At 37.1% G+C, this 12,773-nt stretch overlaps 1 protein-coding gene across 2 annotated transcripts in view; it reads right to left on the bottom strand.

The window, feature by feature from the left end:
- The window catches only part of LOC127412580 (transcription elongation regulator 1-like), a 37,856-nt gene that overhangs the window by 4,154 nt on the left and 20,929 nt on the right, over window positions 1-12,773 (bottom strand). For both annotated transcript variants that reach the window (XM_051649044.1, XM_051649046.1), the window contains 4 exons: window positions 9,012-9,147; window positions 5,724-5,813; window positions 3,051-3,169; window positions 2,535-2,685 (listed from right to left, as the gene is read on the bottom strand). In XM_051649044.1, coding sequence (XP_051505004.1) covers window positions 2,535-2,685; window positions 3,051-3,169; window positions 5,724-5,813; window positions 9,012-9,147 — 496 coding nt within the window. The remainder of the gene's footprint in view (window positions 1-2,534; window positions 2,686-3,050; window positions 3,170-5,723; window positions 5,814-9,011; window positions 9,148-12,773) is intronic.

The raw sequence follows: 12,773 nt of genomic DNA, 5'->3' as shown, positions 1-12,773 counted from the left end.
GTCTCTTTATGAAAACCAGCAGTTCTCTAAAGAGCATCTGTAAATGAGCGCATTTTAATGAGACAGAACTCGAACGGCTTCTTTACCTCATCCGTGTTATTCGTGATTAGAATAAAATGTTGGTTTTGATCAACTATTGACTGTTAAGATCAGAAAGGATATTAAAAGCGAAATTATTCAATGACAAATGGATTGTGTGGATCTCGTCTTTGGACACGTTACACGGAACAAGTCAAACCAAACTTTTACTCTAATCACGCAGTGAAAACATCTCAGTTCTAATATTTTTTACCACTATAATACTCAATCACTGAGTGAAATCTGAACACTTCCCAGCCAGTGGCTAATCACAGACATTTTTAGTCGAATAGCATGAAATTTGGTCTCATATGCGAGTGATGATTGTAGAGAGCTGCATATAGTAAAAGGATGATCTTGGGATTTAGGAATCAAGATTGTTCAAATGAAGATCACGATGGATTGGAAAGTCCTATTACATACTATACATAACGTTTTATAACACACTGCCTGACCAAATAAAAAAGTTGCACACTCTAATATTTCGTTGGACCTCCTTTAGCTTTGATTACAGCAGCATTAGTCGTGTTATTGTTTCAACAACCTTATGCAACGTCACAACATTTATTTCCATCCAGAGTTGCATTAATGTTTCCCCGAGATTTTGTATTGATGACGGGAGAGTCGAACCACTCCGTAAAGTCTTCTCCAGCACATCCCAAAGACTTTCAATGGGGTTAAGGTCAGGACTTTGTGGTTGCCAATTCATGTGTGAAAATGATTCCTCATGCTCCCTGAACCACTCTTTCACAATTTGAGCCTGATGAATCTTGGCATTGTCGTCTTGGAAAATGCCCGTGCCATCAGGGAAGAAAAACATCCATTGATGGGATGACCTGATCATTCAGTACATTCAGGTAGTCAGCTGACTTAATTTTATTGCTGCATAACGTTGCTGAGCGTAGACCTGACCAATTGAGGAAACCCCAGATCATAACACTGCCTCCAGAGGCTTGTACAGTGGGCACTATGCATGATGGGTGCAACGCTTCATGCGCTTCCCTTCTTACCCTGACGCGCCCATTGCTTTGGAATAGGGTAAATCTGGACTCATCAGACCACATGACCTTTTTCCATTGCTCCACAGTCCAATCTTTATGCTCCCTAGCAAATTGAAGTAATTTTTTCCGATTAGCCTCACTAACAAGTGGCTTTCTTGTGACCACACAGCTGTTTAGTCCCAATCCTGTAAGTTCTCATCGCATTGTGTGTGTGGAAATGCTCTTACTTTCACTATTAAAGACAGCCGTGAGTTCTACTGTCGATTTTTTACGATGTGACTTCCCCAAGCGTTTTAGTGATCTATGATCAAGATCATTCAAGATTTTTTTCCGACCACATTTCTTCTGTGAAGCTGACGATTTACCACTATCCTTCCAGGTTTTAATAATGGGTTGAACAGTTCTTAACCCAGTTCTAGTTATTTCAGCAATCTCCTTAGTTATTTCTTTGTTTGATGCAGGCCAATAATTTGCCCCTTCTGAAACACAGTAACATCTTTTCCACGACCACGGGATAAGTCTTCCGACATGGTTGTTTAAGAAATGAGAAGCTACACACTGCATCAGTTAGGGTTAAAAGAATTGTTGCCAGCTGAAACATATAAATCACTGCAATAATGATTCAATCATAGGCTCTTAAGTATCTGCTTATTTAAAGCCAAACTGTGACTTTCTTTGGCCAGGAAGTGTATTATACAATACTATATTGTTGGGTCTATGTCACACTGTTTTAGCAATTCAGGGCTCTAACTTTACACTAAATTAAGTTAAAAAACAGTGGTTAATCGGTTGGTGTTGCTAGTGGCCACTGCAAAAGCTACTCAAACGACACCTGATCGCAGTTAATACAATTTGATAATCATGAAATTAGATGGGCATCCTCCAGTGAATCCCACCTGGTGAACACTCCCTCCTAACCTATGGCCCCCCACACAGGTGACATTTTGCTGACATTAATGTTTGATGGCTGACCTTTAGCTGCCAAAGGCAATCAGCCCAGACTCTCTGCACTTAACCCTAGCCAGCGAGACACTGAGTGTGTGGACCAAATGACAGGACAGATTACATCTCATGAACAACTTACACACAGACAGCTCTCTCTCGCTCTCTCTCTCTCTCGCTCTCTCTCTCTCTCTCTCTGTATTATTCTGTGTAAATATGCAGTGCAATGCATTAAAAATGTGTCTGTGGCATATTGGAAAAGTGACCAAGAGATATTTCATGTGTAATGATGCCTGGGTGGTCAGAAATTTTCTGTGTGCATCAGGTGTCTTTATTTGATCAGCCTAGATGTCAGTTTAATAACAAAAATCCCCTTCTTAAAAGTCTATTAATAAGATGGAAATCTCAGCTAATGGTTTACAGTGGAAAAATAGATGTCTTGAACATAATGTAGCTGTTGTACATAAACTCGGGTTTGGATGTTCTGGTTTGCTTCCAAATGTGGTTACTTACCTTTTCTCCTCTGTTCTTTGAGTTCTCCTTCTCCTTCTTTCTGAGGGCCGTCATGAATTCGATAAAAATGGCTTCTCTGTCTTTCATCTTCTCAACGGCCTTGAAGCGTGAATCCTTAGCGTGTTTTGCAGCGAACTCACTGAAAGTTGTTCTGTGAGGGGAAATAAGGTGATAATGTCAGTTAACCTTACCAGGTTTTGAATTAATATAGAAAAAGAAACACTTTACAAAGAAGACTGTAGGATAGAATAGAATATAGCCTGGAACACAAAAGGAGATCATTTTATTGTGTGAATATGCATAAGTACGATTGTGATTTGAAAGCTGTGGTGGAGGGAAAGATTTTCCACGTAAATTTCGGTCTGTTCAGCAAAATAACTTTGTGTTCCACAGAAGAAAGTCAGTCATACATGTTTAGAACAATATGAGGGTGAGTAAATGATGACAATTTTCATTTCTGGGTGAACTATCCCTTTAAGGTAAATGAGTTCATCAGGTTTTGGCCTAGGCATTCACCTCACACCCAGCCTGGCTTCCTCCATCATTTTCCTGAAGTCATCTTTGACCTGCATGATTTTATTCTTTTTCTCTTTCCTTTCCTCTTCAGCGCGAGTCTTCACATACTGATCGAACACCTGCAGAGGGGACAGCGTGCATGTGAGAACATGAGACATTGCCATGGGAGTGAGAGATGATGAGAGAATTATCATTATTCCTTTAAGCCATCTGTAACACTTTACAATAAGGTTCCATTAGTTAATTCATTAGTTATCATGAAATAACAATAAACAATATATTTTTTACAGCATTTATTAATCATTTTTAATGCTATAAAAAATAAAAATTTTCATTTTTAGTTCATAGTGCATTAACTAATGTTAACAAATACAACTTTTGATTTTAAAATTGTATTAGTATATGTTGAAATTATTAATAAATGCAGCAAAAGTATTGCTTATTGTTAGATCATCTTAAAGGAATATTCTGGGGGCAATATAAGTTGAGCTCAATCGACAGCATTTGTGGCATAATGCTGATTACCACAAAAACTCCTTTCAACTTGTCCCTCCTTTTTTTTAATAAAAAGTGAAAATTGAGGTCACAGTGAGACACTTACAATGGAAGTGAATGGGGCCAATTTTTTGAGGGTTTAAAGGCAGAAATATGAAGCTTGTAATTTTAAAAAAGTACTTACATTCATTCTTCTGTTAAAACCTGAGTATTATTTGAGCTGTAAAGTTGTTTAAATCATATTTTTTTACAGTCGTTTTAGGGTTTATCATCATTTTACTTTACACAAAAAAGGTTAGTGATTTTATCACACTAAAATCCTGTTAACAAACATATCGTTTACGTCTTGTGGTTATACTTTTGAAACAGTGAGCATTTAAAAGTTTACAGATTGGCCCCCATTCACTTCCATTGTAAATGCCTCACTGGAACACCGAATTTTGCTTTTGTTTTTTAAAGAAGAGGAGGGACGAGTTGAAATCATTTATTGTGGTAATCAATATTACCCCACAAATGCTGTCGATTGAGCTTAACTTGTTTTGAACCTGGAATATTCCTTTAACTAATGTTAACAAATGGAAACTTATTATAAATTGTTACTAAGGCATTTAAAAAAAAAGCATGAATGTCATTACATTAGTAGCCAAAATACCAAAGCTAGTGCCATCTTTAAACAAATGATATTAAAACATTTATTTTTGCAATTACTTTTAACCAACCAGTTATCAGGTGATGTTTAGTGGATGAAGTCTATAGTTTTATATTTTAAAACCTTAAAAACATTATAGACAAATATTTTGCTTAAAAAGTGTGCTTGTACTGTCTTTCTTTAAAATAAATGCAATATAGCTTTATATTTGATATCTACTGCAACGATGCTCAAACATTTTTCAGTGTGACTTAGGGACCTTTCGTGCTTTTATCAATATCTTTTTTTTATGTAATAATACACTAGATCAGGGATGTGCAACTGGCGGCCTGCGGACAGTATACGGCCCCCAGTATCGTTGAATACAGCCTGCCGGACAAGACTGAGGACTGATTTCAGTTCTTTGAAAAAGGGATTATGTAAAGACTGCATTCAGGCTATGATGTTATTACAACTATTGACCAGAAGAGGTCGCTTGTTCTTAGCAGACCTGCTGATCACTGTAGGATTCTAGCATGCAACGTCTTACACTTGTTCATCATTTATAAGGTAAATTGAGTAAAATTTTACCTCAGCTTGTCAGCGAGAGACACGTACACAAGAGCTGCTCTCTTCACAGATGTAAAGGGTAAAATACATCGGCATCAAAACTTTTTACGAAATCCGTGACAGCACAAGAATCACCCAAGACATATAATGCTGTTTCGCTAGTGCATGTGAAAAATGAAAAAATCATTGTCAGAGGGAGAAACTTTAAAGAAATGTGTGAGAATGTTCAGTCCGTGCGTGTGTGGTGCTGAAATGTTTTGTATTACTGCACTAAAATGTTATGTTCTGATATCCAGTATTGTTATTGATGATAATATTTGGATTTTGGTGATAATATTTATATTTGAACTAATACCTATATAAGCTGCTTTCTTAGGTGAGGTTGAAAATGCTGAAAATACGATCCAGTTAATTTGTGTGTATATTGCTTGTCAATTGAACATGAATTTGTACATGTGAACTACACGTTTTAGTAAATATGCAAGTTACACAATAATAATTATTTTTATAAAAATTGTTAAATAAAAGATTAAATATAGTTAACAAAATCTTTAAAAGCACATTGCATTAGTTTTGCATAGACTACCCACAATAAAGAGGAAATTGAGTAATGGGGGTGAACATCGTGAAAGTGCGGATTTGTAAACCGACCCCTTGTCAGAAAGGAGAAAAAAATGTTGGCCCTCGCCAAATTCAAAGTTACCCATCCCTGCACTAGATGGACATGTTTGACTGTTGCAAAATATCACGCTGATGCTTTCAGCGTCTCATGCAGGAGTGCAGTGTTTAAGATGCCATGTCATGTTAAAAACAACTACAACTGTTAAAAATGTTCATGGCGCTGCATATATATTTTTTTAAGCGTTTAGCTGCCTATAGTAGTAGTAGACAGCAAGGCAGCTCAACAGGATTTGAAACAGTTCCGCTGTCACTCAACGGACATTGAAAGAAATACAGCAGCTAAATAAAAGTGTATGTACCTGTTTCCTCTCTTTGGGATTGAGCAGCAGATAACGAGGATCAAATACAATCTTATGAAGCTCCTTCTCCCAGGTAGAGAATGCAGAGACCTGGTAAAAGACGAGAGAGAGAAAGAGAGAGATGAGGAATGATTCATGGAGCCATTTCAACCCCCCTTCCTCTTAATTAGCACCATTATAACGAGGACAGCGTTCAGTAGGTTCAGTCCTCCACCTGCAGCGCTGGAGCCAGGGTGTGAGAGCCCAGCGCTTTTCATCCTCCATCCCACCACCCCTAATGAATGACACACACCCGACAGGTGGTCCTCAGCTTCCTTCTCTCTGCATCCAACCCTTTCTTTTCCTACCACGCTAATTGCCGCAATGAGAGAGGTGTAATTAGACGGCGGCTCCTCTTTTGGAGCGATGGCTGTTTTTGGAGCGATGAGGAGGGGGGGAAAGGGTCTTGTCTTGATGATGAGACCCTTTGACTGTATTTGCAAAGGGCAAATACTTCTCTACTACAGACTTGAAGGGATCTCCATCACATAAGCGACATATGCGTCTATCCATATTTCATAGTAGAAACATCAAATCTGTTGCCAAGAGAGGGCGACTCTACTGATCAGTGCTCCTCTGATCACCTGAAAATGTCAGGTGAGTAATTTAATGAGGACTGAGGCTTAAAACAAACGATGGATTTAACCTTTCAGACAAGAAAATAAATAAATATACCACCCTGCGGGTATCACACCCAGCCGAATCTGGCAATTGTCGGCCATTTAGTTATTAAAGATTTAGCCTCACTAATAGTTCCATTTGTGTTGATTTGGAAATTATAGCAGTATAAATTAGATTTGCATCTCCTGAAGGAAATATCAGTAAACACAAGGCAGCAAAAGAATAGTGTTAAACGTTTTAGGCAATTTTAGGATTTAGGCTTATGTATGTTTTTGTGTAAACGAAATGCTGCAGAGCAGCTTCGTCATTGTAATCTTGTTTTCAGTCAGCTGCACAACAAATAGTCAATGTGCAAAGGCAGCTATAAATGGTTAAATATATGCAAGAATCAGTATTCTTAATACAGTATGCAAATAGATGCAAGAAAGGTGATCAATCACAAATATCACAATGATGTTAGATTATATTTTGTCGGTCAAAGGGAGATTTTCAAACTTAAATCTTGAATTTAAACAGTAACACTTTAAAATAAGGTTCCATTTGTTTGTTGTTAATACCAACAATAATTAACATGAACTAACAATGAACAATACTTTTACAGCATAAATATTTCTAGTGTAAATGTTAATTTCAACATATAGTAATACATTTGTAAAATCAAAAGTTGAATATGTTAATATTAGTTATGAACTAACAATGAACAACTGTATTTTTATTAACTACCATTAACAAAGCCGATTAATAAATGCTGTTAAAAATATATTGTGCATTGTTCATTCAAGATACTTAATGCACTGACTAATGTTAACGAATGGAACATTATTGTAAAGTGTTACCATTTAAATCTTAAAAAAGTATAAAGTTGGGGTAGCTCAGTGGTAAAGACGCTGGCTACCACCCCTGGAGTTCGCTAGTTCGAATCCCAGGGTGTGCTGAGTGACTCCAGCCAGGTCTCCTAAGCAACCAAATTGGTCCGGTTGCTAGGGAGGGTAGAGTCACATGGGATAACCTCCTCGTGGTCGCTATAATGTGGTTTGTTCTCGGTGGGGTGTGTGGTGAGTTGAGCGCGGATGCCGTGGTTGATGGCGTGAAGCCTCCACACGCGCTGTCTCCGTGGAAACGTGCTCAACAAGCCACGTGATAAGATGCGCGGGTTGACGATCTCAGACGCGGAGGCAACTGGGATTCATCCTCCGCCACCCGGATTGAGGTGAATCACTATACGACCATGAGGACTTAAAATAAAAAGCGCATAGGGAATTGGGCATTCCAAATTGGGTGAAAAAGGGAAAAAATAAAAAAATAAAAATAAGAACCAAAAAAAGAACCAAAAAAAGAACCGTGGAGGAACAAAAGGGTGACCAAAAAATAGATAGCATACAAGGCTGAAATAATCGTCAATATGTATAAATGGAATCTGTACATGGAAGGGATAGTTCACCCCAAAATGAAAATTCTGTCATTATTTACTCACCCTAATAAATAAAAAATATACTTTTTTCCCCCAGGGTTGTTCCAGAGTTTTAAAAGTCAAATTTTTTTCAGACCGTAACAAATTATTGTATGTCCTTACCACAACAAACCCACACAAACTCAAAATAAATAATGTATCACCGATTATTTTATATAAACAGGCTATGACACACATTCAACACAGCCTTAACACAGTTTATAAGCATAACAGGGTATCTGCAATATTAAAATCCTCTACAAAATAGAGGTCGATCGATATTGGATTGTGCGTATATGATAATAATGTTTTGAAAGAAAGGCAATACTGTTTTTATCTGCCGACAGTTTTTAAAACTGATAGCCTATATTAAATGTAAAAAAAAAATCTTAGTCTTTCCTTTCTATGACAGGGTGAGCCAGAGAGTGGGCTACATCAACCCAAATTGAATCAAATCCCAGATGCAACGTGACTTTAAACTATAAACAAGCCAGATAAGCGAAATAAAATACGCACTCTTAAAATCATCACAAAATGTTTACAATATAAACATCTTAAAGCAAACATTTGTCAACAGATCATTAGTGATCGCTTGTTTCTAATTAAGATCCTCTCTAAAACCGCTGGAAACACAGTATCACGAGCTCTCTGCCTACTTGAAGAGTGTGCAACACATTTATTTCATTAAATCGTGGCGTTTAATTTAATAATAATAGCATTAGGCCATATCGTGATTCTTGTCTTTCCATCCCGAAATTTAACACCTCTTTATATGATAATTAAGACTTTTGTTATACCATTTAAGATATTTAAGACTATTTATTTAGAAAACTGAATTTAAGACATTTCCGCAAGAACCCTGTTTCCATCCGTGGAACACATAAGGAGACGTTAACATCAGTCACCATCTAATTTCATTGCATCTTCTTTCCATAGGACAAAAAAAGTAATATGGGTTTGGAACAACGAAAGGGTGAGCAAATGACAGAATTTTCATTTTTGGGTGAACTCAGAATTAATTGCAGAACTTTAAACATGGTTAGGGGCTTACAAAAAGTCCTAACCAGAACGTATGAGGAATTCTTTAAATGATCTTCCACTTGTATCAGCACTGAGCACTGATGGAAACAGCATAATCATTGTCATGGATTGATGTGTGCATATGTGATATGATTTACCCCTCGCTCAAGTAGCATGTCTTTAAACTGATTCATGCGAGCCTCTTGAGGAACCACGGCTCTCTCTCTCGCTGCCTTTAGCTCTGCCTCCATCGCTGCCTCCTCAGAGTCGACTGCCTCCTTTTTCTCCTCTATCCTAATACACAGAAATCAAAACAAACAACAAACCAATCAGCCAGAGGTATGAGGTCACGTGACTTCAGTGCCAGCAGAGTATAATTGTGAAAACAAGGTTTTAAAACAAAATGCATCTCTCAAAAAGTCTCACACAGTCTGCAACTGCACACTGTGATGATCAATTTTTGATTCAGGCATCCAAACCTTTTCATACAATGTGGAAAATATTGTATTGGACTCTCAAATATATATATATATATATATATATATATATATATATATATATATATATATATATATATATATATCACACACACACACACACACACACACACACACACACACATATACAGTTGAAGTCAGAAATTTACATTCACCTTAGCCAAATACATTTAAACTCAGTTTTTCACAATTCCTGACAATTAATCGTAGCAAACATTCCATCTTAGGTCATTTAGGATCACTACTTTATTTTAAGAATGTGAAATGTCAGAATAATAGTAGAGAGAATTATTTATTTCAGCTTTTATTTCTTTCCTCACATTCCCAGTGGGTCAGAAGTTTACATACACTTTGTTAGTATTTGGTAGCATTGCCTTTAAATTGTTTAACTTGGGTCAAACATTTTGGGTAGCCTTCCACAGGCTGGAATTTTGGCCCATTCCTCCAGACAGAACTGGTGTAACCGAGTCAGGTTTGTACGCTTCCTTCTTCTCACATGCTTTTTCAGTTCTGCCCACAAATTTTCTACCGGATTGAGGTCAGGGCTTTGTGATGGCCACTCCAAACCCTTGACTTTGTTGTCCTTAAGCCATTTTGCCACGACTTTAGAGGTTTGCTTGGGGTCATTGTCCATTTGGAAGACCCATTTGTGACCGAGCTTTAACTTCCTGGCTGATGTCTTGAGATTTTGCTTTAATATAGCCACATCATTTTCCTTCCTCATGATGTCATCTTTTTTGTGAAGTGCACCAGTCCCTCCTGCAGCAAAGCACCCCCACAACATGATGCTTCCACCCCAGTGATTCACAGTTGGGATGGTGTTCTTTGGCTTGCAAGCCTCACCCTTTTTCCTCCAAACATAACGATGGTCATTATGGCCACACAGTTACATTTTTGTTTCATCAGACCAGAGGACATTTCTGCAAAAAGTAAGATCTTTGTTCCCATGTGCACTTGCAAACTGTAGACTGGCATTTTAATGGCAGTTTTGGAGCAGTAGCTTCTTCCTAGCTGAGCAGCCTTTCAGGTTCTGTCGATATAGGACTCGTTTTACTGTGGATATAGATACTTGTCTACCTGTTTCCTCCAGCATCTTCACAAGGTCCTTTGCTGTTGTTCTGGGATTGATTTGCACTTTTTGCACCAAACTACGTTCATCTCTAAGAGACAGAATGCGTCTCCTTCCTGAGCGGTATGACGGCTGTGTGGTCCCATGGTGTTTATACTTGCGTACTATTGTTTGTACAGATGAACGTGGTGCCTTCAGACGTTTTGAAATTGCTCCCAAGGATGAACCAGACTTGTGGAGGTCCACAATTTTTTTTCTGAGGTCTTGGCTGATTTCTTTTGATTTTCCCATGATGTCAAGCAAAGAGGCACTGAGTTTGAAGGTAGGCCTTAAAATACATCCACAGGTACACCTACAATTGACTCGAATTAGGCAATTAGCCAATCAGAACTTAATTGGCTAATTTCCTAAAGGCTTGACATCATTTTCTGGAATTTTCCAAGCTGCTTAAAGGCACAGTTAACTTAGTGTATGTAAACTTCTGACCAACTGGAATTACAATATATTCAATTAAAAGTGAAACAATCTGTAAACAATTGTTGGGAAAATGACTCATGTCATGGACAGGTTGATGTCCTAAACGACTTGCCAAAACTATATTTTGCAAATATGAAATCTGTGGATTGGGTAAAAAATGAGTTTTAATGACTTCAGCCTAAGTCTATGTAAACTTCTGACTTCAACTGTGTATATATATATATATATATATATATATATATACACATATATAAATAATATATACACACAGTTGTGCTTAGAAGTTTGCATACCCTGGCAGAAATTGTGAAATTTTGGCATTGATTTTGAAAATATGACTGATCATGCAAAAAAAAAAAAAAAAAAAAAAAGTCTTTTATTTAAGGATAGTGATCATATGAAGCCATTTATTATCACATAGTTGTTTGGCTCCTTTTTAAATCATAATGGTAACAGAAATCACCCAAATGGCCCTGACCAAAAGTTTACATACCCTTGAATGTTTGGCCTTGTTACAAACACACAAGGTGACACACACAGGTTTAAATGGCAAATAAAGGTTAATTTCCCACACCTGTGGCTTTTAAAATTGCAATTAGTGTCTGTGTATAAATAGTCAATGAGTTTGTTAGCTCTCACATGGATGCACTGAGCAGGCTAGATATGGGGAGCAGAAAAGAACTGTCAAAAGACCTGCGTAACAAGGTAATGGAACTTTATAAATATGGAAAAGGATATAAAAAGATATCCAAAGCCTTGAAAATGCCAGTCAGTACTGTACAATCACTTATTAAGAAGTGAAAAATTCAAGGATCTCTTGATACCAAGACAAGGTCAGGTAGACCAAGAAAGATTTCAGCCACAACTGCCAGAAGAATTGTTCGGGATACAAAGAAAAACCCACAGGTAACCTCAGGAGAAATACAGGCTGCTCTGGAAAAAGACAGTGTGGTTGTTTCAAGGAGCACAATACGACGATACTTGAACAAAAATGAGTTGCATGGTCGAGTTGCCAGAAAGAAGCCTTTACTGCGCCAATGCCACAAAAAAGCCCTGTTACAATATGTCCGACAACACCTTGACACACCTCACAGCTTCTGGCACACTGTAATTTGGATTGACAAGACCAAAATAGAGCTTTATGGTCACAACCATAAGCGCTATGTTTGGAGAGGGGTCAACAAGTATTGTGCTCCTTGAAACAACCACACCGTCTTTTTTTGATTTATAATTTATTTTTGATCATGATTTAAAAAGGAGCCAAACAACTATGTGACAATAAATGGCTTCATATGATCACTATCCTTAAATAAAAGACAGTTTTTTTGCATGATCAGTCATATTTTCAAAATCAATGCCAAAATTTCACAATTTCTGCCAGGGTATGCAAACTTTTGAGCACAACTGTGTATATATATATATATATATATATATATATATATATATATATATATATATATATATATATATATATATATATATACACACACATTTACATTTATGCATTTGGCAGACACTTTTATCCAAAGCGACTTACAGAACACTTATGGAGTTGAAGCAACCTGGAGTTAAGTGCCTTGCTCAAGGACACAATGGTGATGGCTGTGGGGATTGAACCAGCAACCTTCTGAATACCAGTTATGTGCTTTAGCCCACTACGCCACCACCACTCCAATATATATATATATATATATATATATATATATATATATATATATATATATATATATATATATATATATATATATATATAAAACACACACTGGCAGCCAAAAGTTTGGAATGATGTAAAGATTTTGCTCTTATGGAAAGAAATTGGTACTTTTATTCACCAAAGTGGCATTCAACTGATCAAAGTATTGTAAGGAAATTACTAA

Source organism: Myxocyprinus asiaticus, chromosome 22 (genome assembly GCF_019703515.2).
Source record: "Myxocyprinus asiaticus isolate MX2 ecotype Aquarium Trade chromosome 22, UBuf_Myxa_2, whole genome shotgun sequence".
NCBI classification, from domain to species: domain Eukaryota; kingdom Metazoa; phylum Chordata; class Actinopteri; order Cypriniformes; family Catostomidae; genus Myxocyprinus; species Myxocyprinus asiaticus.
The sequence above is the reverse complement of the archived record's forward strand: the minus strand, read 5'-3'. Positions and strand labels throughout refer to the sequence as shown.